Below are 24,161 nucleotides of genomic sequence, written 5' to 3' on the forward strand. Positions count from 1 at the left end.
AGAATTATTTGTTTTTGTGATTTTAGTATCACATCCTATAGAGTTTAATCAACTAAAAGGGAGAAATGAACTCTAAATGAGCTCATTTTTCATTGTGTGCGAGAGGAAGAAAGGTTGAAGCATAATAAGTTTGAAAGTTCTAACTTGAAAAGTGCATATAAAGATAAGGGCAAAAAATGTAATTGTTAATGGTATAACTCAAAAGAGACAACAATATATTAAAAATGGTTGTTCTCTTTTAAGATAAGTTAGGACATATGAGGAGAAATTAAATTCTAAAACAGTAAGCAACTACTTTGGTTATTCTGCGTGATTTAAGGGTTATAAGTTTTGTGATCTCATAATTAGGAATATTTTTAATATGAGATCTATAACATTATTTTTAATGATGTTGAGCTTGAGGGATAAATAAGTTTAAGATTTTTTTTTGATGATATCCATGTGTTCATACATGTTGCTAATCAAGAAGGAAATCTAAAATCTCAATAAGATAACATTGAACAACTTTCCATTTAAGATGAGAAATTGTTACGGAAGAACAAACACAATAATCTCAAAGAACAAGTGTCATTAAGAAGATCCATGAGATGAAAGAAACGCTATTTAGATTATTATGTTATATTTCTTAAAGAAATAAGGATGGCAGTGAAATGATGAAAGATGATCTAATCAACGTTTTTAGGTCATTAAAGTTCTAACTCTCAAAAGTGTGTAACACCTCAAATTCTAGGCTAGTAGTTTCGGGTTTACCCAAGAGGCATGTGGACCTTGTGGATTTAATAATTTTAGTCGTTGGACTTAATTGGGATAGAATTGGGCATGATTAGCCCTAAAATGAGATTTTTGAATAGTAGAAATATGAGGAAAGACCAAATGTGCAATTTTACCTTTTTAAAAAGATTGGGGGTTTTATATCTCATTTCATCTTCTTCTCTTCATTTTATCCTTCTGATTTCCTTCTTTCATTTTTCTCTCCAAGTGTCTGGCTCAAAGGTAAGATCTTGAAAAGCCTTTTATACTTATTTTAATCTTCAATTTGGTTCTCAATCCCTCCAAAAAACTTATTTTGATGTTTCAAAGCTTTGTGTTTTTATAGCTAAAGGGAAAGTGGGAGTTTTCATACAAATCTTAGAGGAATGGAGTGTGGCTAAGCAAAGAGCTTCATTCGGGATCCTAGCACTAAGGTAGTGTATTTCTAATCCTTCGTAGTGTTAAGGCTTATATAAGCATAAAGAATTCATAAGATTTATGTATTTGAGCAATTTAGGGTTTATGTTTTATTTCATAATTAAATAACATTTTAGATGTAAAATATGTGTTTTTATGACACTTTATAACCCTAAGTTACTTCTTGACACTATGAATTTAGGGTTAAAAGTTTCGAGCTAACCTGATACAGCCTTGGATTCAACCCATTAGCTTGTAGTAAACTTGGCACAAGTTAGAGTGGATTTGGGCTTGGTTTGGGCCCAACATGAGTTAAAAATGGTGTTTTTAATTTGTGACTAAAATTTAAAAGACTAATAGAGCTATTATACCAAAAATTCTTACAAATGTTGAAAACCCATTAATTTGGGTAATCTCACATCTGGCACTCTCTCTTTTTCTCAACTCTTCTTTGTCTCTTATTCTCCTTCTTTTATCCTTCATTATTCCACCTATAAAAAGAAACAAAGCTGCCAACTTTTCTTGGCAATCATTCCATTTTTTATATTTCAAGGTAAGGAATAAAACCTCCATTTTTAAGCTTTCATTCAAGCCCTCTCTTAGAAGGTTGGATCATGGTATCCAAAATGTGAGTTTAGTCACAAAGAAACAAAGCTGCCAACTTTGCTTGGCAATCATTCCATTTTTTAGATTTCAAGGTAAGGAATAAAACCTCCGTCTTCTAAGCTTTCATTCAAGCCCTCTCTTGGAAGATTTGATCATAGTATCTTTCAGCCTTCCACCTATAAAAAGTAACAAAGCATCTCATTTTTTTAGTATTTCAAGCCTTAGGAATGGTTTATAATCTCTTTGTAACCTTTAGGTCAATTTATGAACTCAAGTGTTTGAGTCAAGTAAGGAAAGTTAGAGAAAGCTCCAAAGTTAGAGAAAGCTCCAAAGTTAAAGAGAAAGAAAAGCTAACACTTGGTTTAGCCTTGGATACTTCCAGCAGCTTAGGAAATCAAGGTAACTCACTTTTAACTCAACTTTACTACATTGTAGATCACTAGGTGAGTTTGTTAGTTTGTATGAGTTATGAAGCTTGTTCATGGTAGATTTCAGTGTTTGGGTGTTTTCAACATGTTTATATACTTATTATAACCCCTATTATTAGACATACACTATAAGAAATTTCTACTATTTTGACAAATTTAATTTTGTAAAAATTAATTGTCACTATTTGTAACTTTTTGGTGACAAAATAAATAATTGTCACATTAGATTTTAAAATATATACAATTATGAAAAAAAGTTAAAATCGTCATAATAATTTTTCACAATTAACGAACATGTGTAACATATGGTGACAAAATAGATTTTATTATGAATTTTTGTCACAAATGTTTCCCTCCAATTTTTTGGCGCCAAATTAAAGGTATATAGTGACAACTTTTGTAACTAAAAGTTTTACTAACTATGACAGAAAAAATTATCACAATAAATAATGAGATTTAGATTTGTTGTGACAAATTTTGTTTGTAATTATATATTTTAATTATAGTGACAAAATGTATAGTCACAAATGATTATCTCCAATTTTTTGTACAAAAACAAAATCATATAGTGATATGTTTTGTAACTATAAGCTATAATTATTATTACAAAAAAAATTGTTACAACAAATAATGAGATTCTAGTTTTTAGCAAAAAACAGTGTTTGTCGTTATTGTTTTAATTATAGTGATAAAATATATTGTCACAAAGATTTCTCTCCATATTTTTTTACTCAAAAACAAGTCATATGGTGACAAATTTTGTAACTATAAATGTTAATAATTATTACAAAAAAAATTGTCATAAAAAATAATTATATTCACATTTTTGTGACAAATTATATTTGTAGTTATAAATTTTAACTATAGTGATAGCATATATTGTCATAAATATTTTTCTCCACTTTTTTGTTTCAAAAGTTATATTGACAATTTTATAATTATATTTATAGTTATTTATATAGAAAAAATATTACATCAAATAATAAAATTAAAGTTTTTTGTAATAAATTATTTTTACTTATATATTTTAATAATTATGAAAAATTATACTATTATAATCATTTCTTCCTATTTTTTAAGGTCAAAAATGTTATATAGTAACAAAATATAATGTCATAAAAAATTTCCTCCCTATTTTTTACGCCAAAAAAATCATATAGTAACAATTTTTGTAACTATAAGTATTTATAATTATTACAAAAAAAAATTGTCACAAAAAATAATGGTATTCACATTTTTGTGACAAATTATACTTGTAGTTCTAAATTTTAATTATAGTGATGACATATATTGTGATAAATATTTTTCTCCACTTTTTTTTTGTTTCAAAAAGTGATATTGATAAGTTTTGTAATTATAATTTATAGTTATTGTTATAGAAAAAAGTATCACATCAGATAATAAAATTTAAGTTTTTTGTAATCAATTATTTTTGTTGTTATATATTTTAATCATTATGAAAAATTATACTATCAGAATCATTTCTCCCTATTTTTTGGTGCAAAAATGTTATATAATAAAAGTTTTATAGTTATTGTTATAGAAAAATTAAAATAATAAAAAATTTATTTTTTAATTAATAATTGATTTTAGGTTTTTTTATGAAAAATATGCTTGTAGTTATACATTTTGATTATAATGAGAAAATATAATTATTATTATAAAAACAAAAAGTTCAAAAAAAATCAAATTTCTATGATATATATAATACAATGGCATTTTCAAATAAAATATAATAATAAAATATATTATCAAAATGTTTTCATTTATTTTTTACGAAGCTAGTTTAAAACTTTTTTCTTAATTATAATTATGTAAATAATTTAATTAGGTAAAGAATTTGAATAAATCAATATGCATAATTGAATAAATTAAAAGTAATTTCATTTAGAAGCATACAAGCAATCGTAATTAATTCAACTAAATAATATATTTTAATAAAATAATTTTCTCACGTAAAATTATAAGTAATCCTCCTCATTCTCTTCGTCTTCATATTGGTCGTCCATATCTTCACACCATAACTGTTATTATCACTATCATCATCTAACTCAATGATCATTAATTTTTTAATAAAAAATAATTTTAAAATATATGAATAATAAAATAATTATGTCATAATTTCTAAAAATCGAAAAACTCAATAAAATAATATTTTACCATTATAAAAATATTTTATAATTTTTAACCGTAAGAAGAATTGCAGCATATTGTATAATCGAGTCCTTTTGTATACTTTAACGCAAACAAAACCCTAGAAAATAAACAAAGAACAACTCACAAAACGAAAGCAATATATCTTCCGCCCCCTAATTCTCTCTCTTTGGACTATATTTTTCTTTGTTTAAAATCTAGTCATTTACACGTTGAGAATCGACTTCAGTTCTCAGGTAAAACCCCATTATCTTTTCGGCCATTGTTTTCCCTCTGATTGTTCTGCTTTATTTTTCATTTTTTTTACTTCTAGACGCTCTTTGGGGTAGATCTACGTTTTCTCGTTGCTTTTAATTATCTTTTTAATTTCGTTCTGGCTTAATTTATGGGGTTTTCCATTTGACTTGAACATCATTGTGATTGATGTGAGGAATTATAGTTTATTTATTTAATCTAATGTTTGTGTGTGTTTCTGTTAATTTTTGGAGATAATTTACATGTATGTTGTTTAAATTTGTGGGGTTTTATTTGTTTTTTTATTTATTCTTTCACGTGATTGGACCTTTTTAATTATGGGTTTCTCTTGATTATCTGTTGAATTAGTTTCGGATGGGTGATATGCAGTGGGGTTTTAATTTCTTGTAGCTGAAATGAATGGGTTATTTATCTCTAAATTTGCTTTTTTGAAAAGCTGAGCTATGCAGTGCTAAGGATTTGGGCAAACTTTTCCTTTCAACGTGTTTTTCTATTTGTTTTTCATTTTATTGAAAATTTTCTGAGAAGTAAGATCTTATTTTCTAAAAGATGAACCAATGTATGCAATCTTGTGCTTATTGAAGCACAAATTTTATGTGTGAAAGTAATTTTGTACATTTTGGTGTTCATTAAGGTGAAAACTTTTAACTTTCCAAAAATATGTTTTTGTTTATCTAGACACCTCTTTTGTTCTTTTTATTTGTATAAGCAAGAAGTAGTAAAACCAACAATCAAATGGAAAATTTATTGTTATTTGAATTATGCTTTGATGATTGTAAAAATGAAAATATGCCTACCTTACCTTTTGATTTGGTCTGTTGTTTAGCTTTTGTGCTAGTACTTTACATTTTGGGTGGTTTGATCCTCAAGATTGGTTCAGTTTGTAAATCTTTGAAAAGTTTTATAATTGTCAGGAAACATTTGCTGATAATAATGGCGGGTCAAAGGAATAGCCATGGGAAGTAAACTAATTCTATTTTTCTGAGAATGGATCAAATAAGAGGAGAAATACAAGTGACGACAAGGAACAGTTTGCTATTGTTTCAGATGATACCCTATATCGATATTTGTGCCCTACAAGAAAGATAATTTATGATAATTTATTTTGTCACAATATTTTGTCAAAATAAAAAATTATGACAAAGTTATTTAACCAAGATAATAATTTATAACAAATATTAATTTCTCATCATAAAAAATTGTGACAAGTAATACTCTTTCACAACAACAAATTGTAACAAAATGATTTAGTCACAATAACACGTTAAATTTAATCAAAGTAAAAAGTTATGTCAAATTTATTAATTTTCAATATTTTGTCAAAATAAAAAATTGTGACAAATTTATTTAATCAAAATAACAATCTATAACAAATATTATTTTCTCATTATAAAAAATTGTGACAAATAATATTTTTTCACAATAACAAATTGTAACAAAATTATTTAGTCACAGTAAAAGGTTATAAAAAATATTTAGTGTCGAAATAAAAATAGTGAGAAAATAAATTTTGTTGTAATATGTCTTTTTGTCATGAAAACTTTTTTTGTTTGATGTTATAATTTAACTTAATTGTGACGAAATTTACTTTTTGTGATAAAATAATTATTTTATTTTAACAAATATTTTGTCTCTGTAAGTCATTTAGTGACGAAATAACAACTATGGCAAAATAATTTTTGTTGTCTTATGTATTTTCGTCACAAAATCCCTTTATATTTGATGTTTAAATATAAGTTAGTTATGACAAAATGTACTTCTCGTGATGAAATGGTTAATTGATTGTGACAAATATTTTATTGTGATAAGTTAATTATAATAACGAAATTTCATTGTTACAATAAATACTATACAATGGTAACGAACACAATTTTGTCACAATATATTTTACATGACAAGGTTGTTCTAACAAACATGATAACAAATAAAATTGGTCAGAATAAATATATTGTGACAAATTTAGTACTTGTAGTGATAAATAATATTGTTGAAACAATCGAAATTTCTTGTAGTGATAACACTCTAATAATAATTGAGGACCTCAATAGGATGCTTGGAGTGTGTGAAAGGCATTTTTGTGCCAAAACAGGGTATTTCTGGGTGTGAGTATTGGTACTGGGAACATTACGTATATTGTTCTTCATATGCTAAAACAAAGGGGGTTTTGGGTTAGAAGTATCGATACTCATGCAATGGGTATCGATACTATAAGTAAGGTATCGATACTCTCAGGGTGGTATCAATACCAAGTTCACTCATCAGATTCCAATAGCCATTTTTGGTATCGATATTTTATAGGAGTATCGATACCAAGGGTATAATATCGATACTCTTTAACAGGGGTATCGATACTTCGATATTTTTTAAAACATCGAGGCCAAATCCAATATCAGTACTTAGAAAAGTATCTATACCATAGAACAGAAGTATCAATACTCAAGCTAGAGTATCGATACCAGCCTTTTTGTTATCATCCATCAATAAGTCAGTAGTATCGATACCCAGAGGTTAGTACAGATACTGAGGGGCTTAGTATCGCTACCTACGAACAATTTTGGGTAAGAAACCCAAGAGTTTTAAGGGATATAATTGAAGGACCCAATAATATCTGAACGTCATGAAATAAAACTACAAGTAATAAATAGTAATGAACTCAAAACGGTTAGAAATAATAACAACCAAAATGACATAAAACTATCCTTGATGGATACTTGGGACACAATTAGGACACTTGAGTTGCTTTAGCAGATTACGATCGTACAGATAGATATCCTAGTCAGTGCCAAGGCACTCCAACTGCCAACTGGGTGCAGATGCCCTATGACTCGATGGAGTAAGTTGGTCGTGTATACATTTCTGATACAGTTCCAAATCTCACCCCATATACCCAAGGGTATATAGGAAGGCTAGAGGGGTATGTGAGCTCCGAGATGCAGAACCCTTAACCACACCATGATGTCTATGTCAGCATGTCATATCAGTATTTCCTTATGCTTTCATAACTATGCCTCTAGCATGCACATTTAGTGAATGCATGTAGTATAGTTATTAGTAAGGCATTGAGCTCGTAAGCTCAGCATTCAGAATGTGTTTCCATGTGTAGGTTCTTAAGAGGTCATCCGTGGAGCATTATTATCATTAAATATTACAGCACAATTGAGCCATCAAAGTATGTATTGATTTGTATTAAAGGGCATGTACTATTGTAGACCCTATTATTTAGTCATAAATATATTTTATCTTAAACATAGTGTACTATTTTGAATTTTTTGGGAGTACCCCAACGTTGTAAAATATAGATTTATTATGCTTTTATTTTATATCACTTGAATGGTTATTTTATAAATGTTTTATCGTTGTTTAAAAAAATTTGGGTTAGCCATTTCAGTTGTCCCATGTGACATCATAGTCCATTAATCTTCGGGTCGGACTAGATTAGGGTGTTACATTTAGTAGTATAGGTTTAATCGCTCCTAAGACCCGCTGGTAAGATTCAACCAGTGTCTATACATGTACATGCCTCTAGAGAGTTAATGATACTATAAAGACTGGAATGACAATAATAATCTCCCTTCCTTTCTAATTTCAAAGAAAACCTATGGCAGACGATCCAGCATACATTTATGATGGTAGGGACGAGAGTCATTCATCCCTAGTAGCCGATACCAATGACGAGTTAATCCCAAATACGTATCAACATGATATACCAATAGATATGGGAGTCGAGGAGGCGACCTTCTTTAGAAACCTAACCTCAACGCTCAGATAGATAGTTAGAACCATACCCAGCGCCTCAATTGTACTACCTCCCCCACCAACACCCCTAGCCCATCCTGTAGTAGTGCACTAGGAGCCCTGAGTATAGAGACTCCATAGATACAAGACCACTGATTCTATGGTTTAGGGGATGATGATGTTATAGTAGTAGACCAATGACTCTAGGAGACTCTCTACACCCTCTAATAGTTGCACCTTACCCTAGAGGGTAAAATTGAGTGCATCACTACCCTGCTCAATAAGGATGAAATCAACTGGTGGGAGATGATAGAGTTGGCTATGGAGCCAGAGACACCGTCATAAGAGCAGTTTATATCTAAGTTCAGACAGAAATACATAGGAGATGCCCATACCGATGATATGAGGGAGTAATTTCTACATCTAGCTCATGGAGATCGTACCATGATGGAGTATGAGAGGGAGTTCCTCATACTGAGTAGGTACACACCAAAGTTGGTCTTGACAGAGGAGCACTGTTATCGTAGGTTCATAGAGGGCCTACACCTTGACATCCTGTTATACCTTGCAGCCGACCCTCCCAAGGTCTTTGCTAAGTTATCCTTCCAGGAAAATACAGTCGAGATGGTCCTAAGTAGGGAGCTCGATAGTCGAGTGAGGTTGTAGGACAGTCTAAGAGAGATACTGAGTTAGTGAGGTAATCGTAAACTTCATCTAAGAGAGTTGAAGATAATTAGGGTTCATAAAAACCCCCAACATTACAGCCGATGAGAGTGATGCCGAGTTCAGACCGTGGAGGTAGGTCCAAGTCTATGAGGAGACCCCTAAAGTTAGTCTCTAGAGTGAGCACTAGTGATTCGGTGAGAGTCTTTACTCATCCAATATACGCTCAGTACGAGAGGAGACACTCGAGGACATACTAGTAGATCTATCTTAGTCAGTGGGAAAGAGGGCTAGAGGCATGCATGAACATAGGAGAGTGACGTCATCTTTTCCACTCCAGTCGAATCAGGAGTCAAACATAGGGTCTCGTAGACCACCGGTTTCACCGTCTGTGGAAAGCTCTAGAGACTCTGATAGAGTTTTAAGGTATCAAAGTACGAGCATTGTGGTAAAAAATATCGAGGAATATGCTTTAAACTTTATAAGAAGTACTATAGATGTGGATCTTTAGCACATATGGTAAGGGATTGCCCTAGCTCGGATGATGATGTTTCAGCTCGATTGAGGGAGGCGATCCCTAGAGGTATGGTAGAGAGCCTACTCAGAGAGGTGTTAGTTCTATGCTCGGGTATAAGGGTAAAGGAATAGATCGACCAGTTCCCAATTTGATTATGCACGATCTAACTTGTTAGCTCACAAAGAGGCAGGTCAGGACGTTGATGTTGCAAATATGATACCATGTATTTTTTTTAGTTATCTCAGTTTATCATGTTGCACTAGTAGGAGTAAGTTCATACATTCTTTGGTGGTATCAAGGGAACTAGGTAGGAAAAGTATTCGTGTAGAGGATCTAGGCGTGACTGTCCAAGTGCCTAGTTGGTGGGCCTTGGCAGAATACCTTAGAAATTCTTTTAAGGTTTGGGTGAGACTCGATAGTTGACCTAAAAGAAGTTGTTAGCACAATTATTGCTTTAACCTCAGGATTGCAGGTATAAAGATAAAAGAATAAGTGGTTGTTCTTTATTGAGTTGAAGGTCAACTCTAAGAAAATATTGAGTCGTAAAATCCTTCACCCTTGTGTGTTCCCTAGGGGTATATTCGTGTGGGTTGTCAAGTTAGATATGAGACTTTAAGGATTTTTACATTGTCGGTACAAGGTTCATGTGACCGACCCGTAGAGATTTAGTAATCCTAAGTTTAACATTGAAGATAAGGATCTTCATGAGAATGTTAAGAATACCCAAGTTGCTCTAACTAGTATGTCAATCACCTTGTTGTTAGAAACATCAAGATATATCTCAACTAGTGACAGGGCACTTCAGTTGCTAACTGGGGATAGATGCCCCAAGTACTAGCGAGGAGTAAGCTAGTCAGGTGTACATTCTGATGTAGCAGTTTTAGAATTTCATCCTAGGCACTAAGGGTATTATAGGTATGATAGTGAGTTATGAGTCTCGAGGTGTAGTGAACCCTCTGACGTCACCATAATGTCTTCTTATATAAGCAGTAAGTGAGTTACCTAAGTGAGCCAAGCCTCGTTAATGATGTCTTCATGTTGGTATATGAGCACGAGCTATATAAAACACATAGCAATAAGTAGCGTTAGTCGTCAATGGATAACTCAATGGTGATAAGTGATAGTTAGTTCAAGACGTAGAGTCTCAGTATTTTTAAGTCAGAGTGCGGTTGTGAGAGACCTCTGCTTTGTGGGACATGCTCTCCAGGAGAGTTGGATGATTTTTCTAGGCAAGTAGTTGATTTTTAGTTGTGAGTTTCTTAGATACACGATTCGATGTGTAGAGCATATTTAAACCGTGAGGTAAATAAGGAACAATCATGTATTGTAGATGGGTATTTAATTAGAGTTGCACAACAAAAGCGTAGAGATCGATGTTAGGAAGTTAAGAATTGTCATCATACCTTTGGTAGTCAACATCGAGGCTGTGTATGCCAAGTTTCAGTAGGATCTCAACGTGTAGTAAATCTAGTTACCTAAGTTTAGCAAGTAACATAGATTTATAGAATTGTGTAGTATGGTAACTCGGCTTGTAAGAGTTAGCCAATGAGAAGGGTCAACGATATCAGTTTGGATTAGGGAGTAGCTTTGTTCTTGTAAAACGTTTTGAGCTTTCACTGTTAGAAAGCAATAACGTGACTTATTGGCTTCGTACCTCTTGAAGAATTTTGCTTAAGATTTGAAGCAAGTAGCACCCTATAAGAAAATGTGGTTACAAATCTGTTTATGAGTTTTTGAGTTACAATTCATGTTGTGGGGACTTCTTCCGTGAGGATCATGTTAATATGAGTTTAGGTGCTTCGAGGTTTCTTAGTGTTTGACCTAAGGATAAGTTGTTTTTCAATTCAAGTAAATTTTGAGGACGAAGTTTCTTTCAAATATGAGAGAGTTGTAACACCTCAAATTCTGGACTAGTAGTTTCGGGTTTACCCGAGAGGCATGTAGACCTCGTGGACTTCATAGTTTAAGTTGATGGGCTTAATTGAGTTGGAATTAGGCCCAATTAGCCATAAAAATGAGATTTTTAAATAGTAGAAAGATGAGGAATAACCAAATGTGTAATTCCACATTTTTAAAAAGATAAGGGTTTTTATATCTCATTCCATCTTATTCTTTTCATTTCATCATTCTCATTTTCTTCTATCATTTTCCTGTCCAAGTGTCTAGGTTAAAGGTAAGATATTGATAACCTTTTATACTTCTTTTGAGTTTCAATTTCATCATCGAATCCCTCCAACAAACTTGTTTTGATGTTTCAAAGCCTTGGGTTCTTTATAGCTAAAGGTAAAGTAAGAGTTTTCATCCAAATCTTAAAGGAAATGGGGTGGCTAAGCAAGGAGCTTCATTTTAGGATCCTGGCACCAATGTAGTGTATTTCTAATCCTTTAGAGTTTTAAGGCTTTCATAAGCATGAAGAATTATTAAGTTTTGTGTATTTGAGCATTTTAGGGTTTATGCTTGATTTCATGATTAAACGATGTTTTAGATGTAAATCATATGTTTTTATGACATTTTATAACCCTAAGTGACTCCCTAAAGCTTTAACACATGATTAAGAACCAAACTAAGACCTTTAAGGTGATTTTTGGGATTTCCCGAGCTTAAATAAGACATTTCTGGGTTTCAATATCGATATTGGATTAATAGTATCATACTGGATGAACTAGGATAAAATTTGGGGGTTTCTAGCTAAGAGTATCGATAATGTTGGGAAGACTACTAATATTACCCTTACGTACAGTATCAATACTCAACATACTCGGTATCGATGCTAGGATAATTTTTCAGTAATTGAAGTCATTTTTGGTACCGATACTCATAGAGGTATCGATAACTGACCATATGTAACTCTACAAGTAGAGTATCAATACTACTTATCTTGGATAGTTAGATTTGATCACGTTAAGGCCCGTAAGAGCTAAGGATGATCTGTAATGGTTGAACTTACTCTGTGGGTTACAATCGATGTAACCATACTAAGCATGATACGTCCAAGTATCTTTAGTCGAGCACGTATCAAATAATTAAGGAGGAGGATCATTGCAGATAATGTATCGACAAGCGGTACGATAAGTAAGTCAAATTCAATAATAGCAGAAATCGTGTGCTACGAGAACATCAGTAAACCGAGAACGTATGAGTTATCCCTATAATCTAAGAGGTATTAATGAGAAGTACAATAAGAACGATTAGAGTGTCAATACCTAGCACTGAACCCGATTCAAGTATCAGGCTAGCTAGTGTTACATACAACGAATAGATACACAGTAATCGTCGTAAAATCACGACACACGTAAAGACTTCTATAGATACAGAGAATGACTAAAACTCCCTTAAGTAACAAATGACTAGAATAGAGTAGTTTAATAAACTAATTGAAGTAACAAACTAATAAATCCTTGCATAACATTCTAGGTTTGAGAACGAGCAAGATAACAGCTAGTGAGAGGATGGCCTCACTTTAGTTTGTCCAGCTATGCTGCGGTGTAGCCAGGCTACCTTAGTTGCCCTAGTAAGGCATTTTCAGGATTATGCGATTTTAGGGCCTCAGTTATGCATGTATAGTTGCATCAGTCTAGTACAACAGATATCCTTAGCGTTTGGCTTGACAACTATGTGAGACCGAGCCAATGATTCAATTAAGCATGAATTTTATCGATTTCTATGTGATGATTGGGTTCACCCTCTATGATCTACCTGATTGTTATGTGAGACCATGAATCATTTAGCAACTTAGTGAGAATTTTACTGATTTATGTGACATCGGGTTCCCTCAGTTAACTAGTTTCTGATGGCTATGTGAGACCAGATACTAGCAGTGTTGCATTCAGATAAGCAAGGGAGTGTCAGTGTCACATTTAGATAATGCAAAATGATTATAGTTAGTGTGGGTAGAGACCAAATAGATGTGTACTTATGGTGAGACCCTTAGTAAAGGATTAAGGGAAGCGTAAGACTCCTACTTCAATGATAAAATAGTTAGCCCTAAGTATGTAGCACTTGATTAAGATCATACATGTACCTCCTGTTGGGCTTTCTAAGCTCAGCGTTCGGATGTTTTCAGTTTGTAGGTCAATAGATTGAGCCAATCGTGGAGTATCATCGCAGTAGGACTTCCAACATCTCTTTCAAGTGTTGTATTGTAGCTTTATTGGGCATATATATTCATATAACCTTACTCATGTACTTGGTTTATCGAATTCTAAGTTTGTATTATTTTGATTTTAAACAATGTGTCACTGAGCACCGATTTATAAAATATTTTTATAATTGTCATGTATGTCTATTTGATACCATGTTGTACGTTTTAAAAAGAAAGTGAACTAGTTTCTAAAAATCAGGGGTTATCTCGGTAGCCCAATGTGGCATTTTAGGCCCAATCGAGCTTAAGGTGTTACAAAGTGGACTAATGCCATGAAGAGTATAAGTTCTATACAAGAAAATAAAGTTTGAGAATTTGTATCATTACCTGAAGTTGAAAAACTAATTAGTTACAAATGGATATTAAAAACTAAGATGGATGCAAATGGTGATGTTGACAAGTATAAGACATGTCTTGTATATAAAAGTTATACTTAGAAATAAGGTATTAATTTTGTAGAGACTTTCTCTTTGATTTTATTAAAAGATTCTTTTAGGATAATCATGATACTTGTTGCTCATATTTGATTTTGAGTTATATAAATTGGATTTCATAATTGTGTTTCTTAATGGTAACATTGATGAAATATTTTATATGGTGCAATTAGAAAATTGTATCTGATGATACAAAATTAATGATATACAAGTTAGGAAAATTTATTTATGAGTTTAAGTATGGCTCTCATTAATTTCATAACAAATTTCACCAAGTGATTATCTTTTTTGGTTTTGAGATGAATTTAGTTGACAAGTGTATATACAATAAGTTCAGTGGGAGTAAACTAAATAATACCCCTTATTGCTAAAGAAAACAAGTTTAGTCTTGATTTACCCTAAGGATGGTTTTGAAACTAAGGAAATGCAAAAAGGTTACTTATACTTCAAAATAAATAAAGAATTTAATGTATACTCAAGTTTATACACATCCAGACATAGCGTATGATTTTAGGATATTAAGTAGACATTTCAACAATTTGGGTATGGATCGTTGAATAGCAATCAAATTGATTCATATAATACATTTAAGAACAAAAATGTTACATGCTCACACATTGAAGGTCTTTTAAGTAAGAGATTATCATATTTATGGACTCCGAATTATTAGAATATTGATGCAAAATGTTGTCACATGAACTGTTAATTATAGATTCATAAGAAATACCACATAAATTATTTTTTGACAATTAAGTTACATTCCTTTATTTTATATATAACATAAACAACTTAAGTATGAGCACATAGACATTATGTTTCTAGTTGTTAAAGAAAATTCAAAGTTGTTATGTGTTTATAGAACATATTGGTACAAACTCATAATTGTGCGCTTACTAAGGAACTATCACCCAAGGTCTTTCATGAGCACACTACTCATGTGATGTAATAGCATTTAAGGATATTCAATTTTAGTGGGAGTTTGTAATTTTAATGCTCGTTTATTATAAACACAAATTCAATTACTTCAATTTAAGGATATTTATTTTAAAGTTATTTTTTGCATAAATAAAGTTTGTTTTGGTTTATCTACACTCTAATTTTGGTGAAATTTGATCTCATTAATGTTTAAAGATGACCAGTTTGAAATAGACATGGTTGGTTCACGTTGCATGTAATTTCCATGCTACACTCCATGATTGATCTATGTCATTTGATTGTATATGTATAAGTGACCATTGATGGGTCTAGTCATGATTGATACGACGAAGACTGCTTTGATCTTATATGGATATAATTTATAGACTAGATTGTTATAGAATACATATTGCATGATAACACATTTTGAGCTCATAAGATTATACATTTATCAAGAAACATATGTTGCCCAAGTGGGAGATTGTTAGATTATCCATAATTATGGGCACATGTTTTTAATGTACATTGTTATCATTAAATATGACATAAATTAAGTTATCAATTATATTATAAAGTCATAAGGTATTAGAAGTGTGATTAGATAATATTAAAGTTGTATTTATAATTTAAAGAGGGACAAAATTATAAGTACATACAATAATTGATTCTTAACTCAGCTATATAAAGGCGTTATAGTCTCCAAGAAATAGATAATCTCGTATTTTATCTTATCATGTCAGAGAGTTTATAATTAAAGAAACTCTATCTTCTTAAAAGATCATAACCAAAATAAAATTCAATTATTTCAATATATCAATTAATTCAAGTACATTTTCGTATCTATTATTTTATTTTTAATGATTTGACAAGATTTGATTTCATATTTATTATGGTTTGGTTATAACAATATTAAATTTAAATATTAAAAGTATCAAAATGTTTAGCTTTGTGATTGCCAAAGTTGCATTCTAAGGGTTACTAATGAAGCATGAAAAGGACGTAATTTTACAGCTTGGGATTGGGATGGGTGTTTTAGATTCTTTAAGAAGTAATAAAGTTAAACCTTTTTATCTGATACGAAATCCTCGAGAGAACACATTCACACTGTTTCACATAAGATTTTTAGGACTCTTTTTCCACGCCTACACTATGAAAAAGGCTGTAATGTTTTTACATGGTCGATAATGCCTTGTTGAAATGTCTGGTTTATTAAGGTAAATTTAAAAAAATTAAATAATTTAAAATGATTATAAGATAATATTTATTTATAATTTTTTAATTAATTGACAGTATACATAAAAAATGAAATATTTATCACTTGATAGAGATATCAGATAGAGATTACGTCAAAATAAATTTGTTTTAATATGTTAAATATAATAAGAAAGTGATCTGTTTGGTAAGCTCAATTATTTTATAAAAAGATTTGCTGGCGGGATGGCAAAACAAAGCAAATGACTAGGGGTGGTAACCGGGTGGGGGAAAATCGAAAATCATAGGATCTGAACTAACTAGATAGGGAATAATCGAAATCTTTACCTACGGAAAAGGGAATGGGGGAAGTTTTATCCCCGAAGCTCAAATGGAGATAGAGACGGGAATTGTTATATCGAATCGCAGGGATAATCGAACCGTACCGTGTGAATAACTGTAGAGATCCCAAAAAAATCAGTAGGGATCCCTGATATTTTACAAAAATTTTAAAAATATATATATAATCATTTACCTATATACCATTAATAATAAAAATTATATATGATAAGATTGTGAAATTGCGTATTTCCACTGTTACATCTCAAATGAATTAAAATTGAATTTTAAATCTTTTCTTATTTAATATACATTGATTTGTTGAGATTGAAAATTGTTAAGATTGTACATATACATTTGGTTTTAGATGAATATTGAAGTTTTAAACTTTCATATTATAAATAGAGATCAATTTGAGACAATCTGATATATCTTACAAGTTTAGGTGTTGCATTGATTTAAAAAATGTTTGTTTATTTTTTTAGGGTGAAGATTAACCGAAACCCACACGGATCCGTAAGGGATGGGTATAGAGACAAAAGTATCCCCGAAACATATAATGAGGATTTCCTAAAACCATAACCGCAAGTATTGAAGATGAATTGGATAATGCAAAACTGTTCCTGCCCGATCCGTTGCCACCCTTACACATGCCACAAGTATCCGCATGATTTTGTTTTGTATTTGCATTTTCCATATATTTCGGTATCCCAATTATTCCTACTCAAACAAGAGTACTACTAAAACATACAAATATTCGAATATAATTATAAATTAAAGATATCGAATATACATATACTCTCTAAAAATCTAATTCATGTAACATATATAGGGTGTGTGATTTAAAATTGCTACTCGAAAAGAAAAGAAAATATTTAAAGCATGCCGACTTCTTTCTCAATTTCAATGAGTCTTAGATCAATTTTATTTCCAAGTGAAAACAGAAGAGAACAGTGGTTATAGGAGCACGAATCTTCCATGTTTGAGATATTGTCGAACAACCAATGGAGACCTTCATAGAGTCCATGTCCAGTGTAAGCCGAAGTATTCTGGATGAACCTGCACCAAAATATCCTATCTTTTTTATTGATTTTTTAAAAAACTTTCAACTATTTAACAATAAACGTTTAAATACCTTGACAATTATTGATGCTCAAATTTGAGACCTCTAAAAATAGCAATCATTACTTCAACTATTAAAGGTTCATTCTCTAATCTTTTTCCTTAATACATTAACCATAGATTTAGTAAGATGAATCTAAAATACAACTAATTAACATAAGACTAAACGAAGGTAAGAATCAGCCGTAATAAAAAAAGTATCAAGAACATAAACTTTTTTTTGAGCAAATTAGATAGCATTTTATGTTGAAACTGGAAATATTGCGTTTTTTATAACAATATATATAGATTGCATAACTATTCTGGCTACAATTTAAAAAGTTGCCGTCAAGATATTCTAGGGTTATGATCAAAATTATTATTAATAGCGTAACTTTTTAATGTATACATATAACATTTTATGTTAAAACTAGTTGCAGTGTAACATTCTCGATTGTAATCAATTGTAATCAAAATTATTATTAATTGTATAGACTTAAATTAGGTTAAAATTTCCCTGGCTAGAAAAAGAAAGAGAACGAATTACCAGGGTCGCAGACCAAGACAGTGTAAACCTAGTTTATCAGCAATCTCAGAGGACGACATGGCGTGGGGCAGCTCTTGCTTATTGGCCAGCACTAACACTGCTGCATTGGCTAGCTCATTCTGCAATGCATCAAATTAATCCCTATGCAATGACATGAAAGATTTTGAATATTAAGGGCTTACTAACATCGGCTAATGCCCAGTGGAGTTCTTTCCGAGATTCTTTCTCTGTAGCTGCTGTCCTCCACAAAGATTAATGCCTGGACGTTAAGGAAGTATCGTTTCCACAATGGCCGAATCTGTATTATAATATTCAATTAACCTCTCCCCTATACATTTCATTAGCCAAAGGAAACTAATCTAGTATACGTTGCTTTCTCCTCCAAAATCCCATACATCGAAGCATATATTTCTGTACTGTATGCTCTCTACATTAAAACCTGCTCCATCAGAAATTTATACAACAGGCACGGGATTAATTAGTCAAATTCTTAACAACTTAACATCAGAGAAAATAAAGAGCTTTACAGTTGAACGAAAACCAGACATGAAGGAAGATGAGTTTTAGATTATACCAATAGTGGGCTTGGTTTTAAGCAGGTCTCCCAGCTTTAGCTTGTAAAGAATGGTTGTTTTGCCAGAACCATCCAGACCCACCATGAGAACCCTTAGTCTACACTGAGGCAGGAACCCCAGACTCTTGGCAAGTCAAGCTATCGATCCCCCATTTCCCTAAATTACTTCACCCCTTAAGAACCCGGACAAGACAAAACTAAATTTGTATGTGTTTCAAGTGTAAAGATTGAGGATTGTTTTTCCAACACGAAAACCTATGAAAGGACAGAGAGACGACAAAGGAGTTTCCTTGTGTTGCAAGTCAAATACCATTTGCCAAGTGTTCGGCACTGTTGAATGGGGAGGAGGCTTTTAAGGCTAAACAAGAATATGTTCTGATCGAAGAAAAGAATTCTAGGTCTCATTTGCTTTCTATGACTTCTTGTCGCCATTACATGTTTTTAACATTAGTGGAGTAATCAGCATGGTTATCAAAACCGGACCGGACCGGCCGGTTCAACCGGTTGAAACGTGAACCGGTGGCCTGTCCGGTCCGGTTACCTCACAAAACCGGTCTGACAATGAACCGGTTAAAAACCGGTAAAATCGGTTTGAACCGTCGGTTCACTTTTTTTCTTTTTAAAAAAAATTAAACCAAACGACGTCGTTTGTTCAACGAGCCGAGTCAAATTCGAGTATTGCCGAGCTCGACTGAACTCAAAAACTTTAAAAGTAAGTTCAACTCGACTCAAAAACTCACAAGCTAAAAATTATCAAGTTCAACTCAAACTCGAAATATAATATTAAAACTTGAACTCGAAAAGGCTCGAACTAAAAAAAAAATTAGAAGTTCGATTGAAGCCTAAAATTTGAGCTCAATTGAAGCAAAATAATAGTTCATTATGTGCTCACCAAAAGGCTCAATGATTTTGAATGTCTAATTACCTCTATTATTTATAGAAGTAAGTTGGGATGCTCTTCTATGTTTCTTAGTCATGTGGGATTGTTTTGTTCTCATATTTTTACTCTTTAAGCTTTTGGGATGCTCTTATATTTTTATTAGCCATGTGAGATTGTTTTTTTTTAAAAAAATTAAACCAAATGACATCATTTGTTATGATTTTTTTAAGCTCCAATTTTTTTTTATTATAGTTATATAATTATATTTATAATTTAATATGTTTTACCTTAAATATTATGTTGTAGTTGATTTGAATCATTTTGTTTCACTTGATTTTATGGTTTTTAATTTATATATGTTATGACTTGTGATATTTTTATACCTTTTAATATTATAAACTTAAAAAAAATATTACATATATATTAATATCGCTTTGAATATTATGTAAAATTTAAAAATATATATTATTTTATATAAAATCCGGTTCAACCGCGGTTGAACCAGTGAACCAATACCTTCACCGATTTAATGTCCGATCCGGTTTTAAAAACATTGGTAATCAAATTCCATTGAGTTAATTGCTTAAAACTTCAGCAGAGAATGAAATGTTTATCTTTTAAGGGTTATGCCTGAAAACAGTTCACTATTTGATTATAACTGGAATTAGAATTAACTCAGTAAAAGAACAGAATTTCATTAACCAAATAGTTCATAATTTGGTAAAAGGAAAGATCCTACTACATTCATTAAAATCAGATTAAAATATGTGTTGCAAACCTCAATTATTCCTTCTCCCCCTACTTTAATCACCCTAAAAGCAACGACACAACACACTCAAATGACAAGTTCCAAAATTGAGCACTACAATACAATGTAGTATAAAAATGCCCAACCATCCCTGATAAGGAAAAGATATGTAGGTACCAATACAGCCAGACTACAACTTGAGGAAAACGAACTCTTCGATGGCAGGGACTTCACCGATCCTCTTCAGACTTTCCTTGCTGGGTTGGTCGTCGACTCCAATGGCCATCACTGCATGCTTCCTCGGAGCAACCCTCCCAACACTCATGAAGCTCACGTTCACATTCTCCTCGCCCAAAATACTGCCAACTGTGCCGATCATACCTGGCTGATCGACCTGTCTGCAAAGTATAATACTACCCTCCAAGCTCACATCCACTTCGAATGACCCTACTTTTGTCAGATGGGGAACTCCATCCTTCACCCTTCCTTCAACCCTAATCTCACCGGACTCCGACATGGCACTGGCAAATTTTGATTCCACGTTTGCAATCTGAACTTGGATGGACTCCAGTGGACTCTCGGGTGAACCATCTAAAAGGACACGTTCCTCTGTAATCCGCAGTCCTCTCTGTTTAGCAGTGAAATCAGCATTGACCAGGTTCACAAAAACACTGGAAATTGGCTCAATTATGCCCTTTGTGATCATTGCACGAAGCAACCTAGTGTCAAAATCATCTGGGGCTCTAGAGGTAGCATAAGATACTTTAACAGTTTTAACACCGCTTCCACCTGCTACTAGTTGGACAGCCAACCTCCCAAGTTTCTCAGCAAGTTCGACATAAGGTTTCAACTCAGTTAGAATCTGTAGGGGAATAACGGATAAGTGAAACTGAAATCCAGGATGAATAAAGTAAAATATAAAGCAAAATTAATATAACCCATTGTACCTCTGCAGGAACCATTGGTGCATTGACTGCAGTTGCAGCAAGTTCCCCTTTCAAGGCTCCGACAACAGCTTCAGATATTTCAATAGCCACTCCTTCCTGAAAAGCATAGAAATGATTCATTCAATAATCAAGTCTTGGTTTTAAAAAGCGTAAAGCGCCCTAGAGCGCCTAGGATCCTAGACGCCGAAGCGCTAAGCGCTAAGCGAAAGCGCTCGCTTTATGCACACGAAGCGCCAGAAAGGCCGAAATTCACAAAAAAATACAGAATATTTATAAATTATCTTATATATACTTAAATATCAAAGTGTCAATGCATATATTCAAAACTTATAATTACTTAAACACCAAAATATAATTCTCAATTTACTTATAAGTTATAAACACTTAAATACTTATATACCATTAACCATACGACTATACGAGCATATTAATCTCAAAAGATGGTCTACACCAAAAGTAGTCTAAAGTGAGATGAACAAAAGTATATTTCTAAACCCTCAATTCCTTATAACTAAAAATCCTCTAAATCATCATCGTCATCAACTCAGACAACACCATCTCCTTCATCACTAGACACTCCAATATCTTCTTCCATCTCCTTCATCAACTTGCATTTTTTACCCTAGCCCGCCTAAACTAAAAGCCGATCTAAGTCTGATAATCTAATAGCCCGCTAAACCCTAAACAAGCCCAAAAATCATATTTGCTAAAGCCCAAAATCGTATCTTCTAAACTCGCGATTAAGCGTCGATTCTAATGAATTCGTAGTGCTTTTGCTATGCTGAAGCGCCAGGGGCCTCGCTCGAGTCGCTTGGCGCTTTAATCGCGCTTTTTTAAACATAGAATCAAGTCTAGAAACAAGTGAGACATTAATACATGCACTCAACAATTAACTAACCTGAGCCTCCATTGTACTAGCACCCAGATGTGGAGTGACAGTAACCCTCTCATGTTGCACCAACTTGCTCTCTGGTTTTGGCGGCTCCTGACTGAAAACATCAAGAGCAGCCTGAGCTACAATCCCATCATCCAATGCCCTCACAAGAGCCTCTTCATCAATCACTCCTCCACGAGCAACGTTGACAATTCGAACACCTTTCTTCATCTTAGCAAATGTCTCATCATTGAGCATCTTATTAGTAGCTGGGGTGAGAGGCATGTGAAGAGAGATGAAATCAGCAGTCGCTAAGGCTTCATCAAAGCTCACTAGCTCCACACCTATAGCACGAGCACGATCAGCCGGGGCATAAGGATCATGTGCAATAACATGCATGCCAAGTCCCTTGGCTCGCCGAGCTACTTCTGATCCAACCTTTCCAAAACCCATTACAGCAAGCGTTTTTCCAACAAGAGATACACCCACATATTTGTTCCTCTGCCACTTCCCTACATATAAAAGCACATAAAAGTTTTTTCAGAAATCTAGTTAACGGCAAAATCAATGTAATTCGTAAAGAAATAAGATCAAATCATCCCGCGAGCTTATATTGCCTAAAGTAAATATAAAATCTCAACCACATTACCTTAAACTGCCAATAGTCGGAAATATATTTCTTACACAGTGTCATTATCATAACCAAAACAGATCCATAATTATATGCCATTTCCTATATTTAACCATAGCAACAAAAGACCAAACATAAAATCGGGATCTAAGTAATCAACATGGAATGTAAAAAAAAGACAAAAAAATTGTTTTCGAGTACTAACCAGCCTTGACGGAAGCATCAGCCTGAGCCACGTTTCGAGCCATGGCAGCCAAGAGCGCGATCCCATGTTCAGCTGCCGCAACGGTATTAGCAGTAGGCGCATTGACGACCAAACAACCGTGCTCGGTGGCGGCAGACAGATCCACATTATCGATCCCAACACCAGCTCTCCCAACGACCTTCAATCTTCCGCCAGAAGATTCAAAAACCTCGCGGTTAACTTTGGTCCCACTGCGCACAATCAAGGCATCGCAAAGCGAGATCTTGGTGCATAGCTCCTCGGGGGAGAGGTTGTAAGAGCAGTCGACGTTGGCGAACTCCTTGAGCAGTTCCAAGCCCGCTTCGCTGAGCTTTTCGGCGACGAGGACAGTGGGTTTGTTGGAGAAAGAGGAGGCCGCGGAAGCGGTTATGATCAGGAAACGGCGGCCGCCTTGAGGGTGGGACCGGGGGAAGCGGAGGGTGTTGGGGAATGCGGCGGAAAGAACAGAAGGGAGGCGGGGTTTGGAGGAAAGGAAGACAGATGATGGGTTTTTGAGTGTTGGGGTTCCAAGTGAAGCCATCGTCGACGTGATATAATCGATGATGTTTTCTCTTTTGGAATGGGAGGGAAAGGAGGCGAAGAAAGTACGGCGAGGAAATGAAATGAAAAAGAGTGGGAATTTATATGGTTTTTCCTTTTTGGTTTGGTGAGATACAGTGAATGAGGGTTGGGAGGATTGCACGCGCCGCTATCTCTTGGAGCGGAGAAGTCGGAGCGTGTAGTGACGCGACGAGAATGACAGTGGGGTTGTTTTTCCAATTAAATCTGCCATTTTTTGGCAACAAATAATTCCAACCGGTTTGCTATCTACCCAGGGTATAGGAGTTAAAATCGGTTCGGTTGTAGTATTGAATTATTTGAACATTTTATTTTGATTTAGTTTAATCTTTTAATTTTCATTATTCATTTTGATTTTCGATTTATTTAAAATAAGAAATTATTAAAAGTTAAATGAGTTTATCCTAAAAAGCAATACATTTATGTTTATAATTGGATGAGTAATATATTTATCATTAAGGGTTGGTGGATCAAAGAAAACGATGTAGTTGTCACGCTCCTCAAGGTAGCGT

General features: G+C 33.2%; 1 protein-coding gene, 1 long non-coding RNA gene and 1 pseudogene across 2 annotated transcripts; 1 reads left to right on the forward strand and 2 right to left on the reverse strand.

Annotated features, from left to right (window-relative positions):
- Window positions 1–4,480: 4,480 nt before the first annotated feature.
- On the forward strand, window positions 4,481–5,556 carry LOC120144822. Its single transcript, XR_005518066.1, has 2 exons — window positions 4,481–4,591; window positions 5,525–5,556. It is a non-coding gene; the product is annotated as an uncharacterized LOC120144822 (long non-coding RNA).
- Window positions 5,557–17,420: 11,864 nt separating this feature from the next.
- LOC120144790 lies at window positions 17,421–19,199 on the reverse strand (annotated as a pseudogene).
- Window positions 19,200–20,415: 1,216 nt separating this feature from the next.
- On the reverse strand, window positions 20,416–23,626 carry LOC120144828 (D-3-phosphoglycerate dehydrogenase 1, chloroplastic-like). The gene is made up of 4 exons (XM_039158789.1): window positions 23,053–23,626; window positions 22,241–22,728; window positions 21,343–21,438; window positions 20,416–21,257 (listed from the first exon to the last, which is right to left on the reverse strand). The coding sequence occupies exons 1-4, from the start codon at window positions 23,609–23,611 to the stop codon at window positions 20,586–20,588; spliced, it is 1,815 nt and encodes a 604-aa protein (XP_039014720.1). The 5' UTR covers window positions 23,612–23,626; the 3' UTR covers window positions 20,416–20,585.
- Window positions 23,627–24,161: the final 535 nt, after the last annotated feature.

The sequence above is a fragment of the Hibiscus syriacus genome, unplaced genomic scaffold (genome assembly GCF_006381635.1).
Source record: "Hibiscus syriacus cultivar Baekdansim isolate YM2019G1 unplaced genomic scaffold, ASM638163v2 tig00110890_pilon, whole genome shotgun sequence".
NCBI classification, from domain to species: Eukaryota; Viridiplantae; Streptophyta; class Magnoliopsida; order Malvales; family Malvaceae; genus Hibiscus; species Hibiscus syriacus.

Coding starts and splice junctions, on each gene's coding strand:
- LOC120144828 (XM_039158789.1), bottom strand. CDS start 23,611: ATGGCTTCACTTGGAACCCCAACACTCAAAAACCCATCATCTGTCTTC. Junction 22,729..23,052: donor TGATGCTTCCGTCAAGGCTG/GTTAGTACTCGA, acceptor TTTTATATGTAG/GGAAGTGGCAGAGGAACAAA. Junction 21,258..21,342: donor CACCAATGGTTCCTGCAGAG/GTACAATGGGTT, acceptor ATTCCCCTACAG/ATTCTAACTGAGTTGAAACC.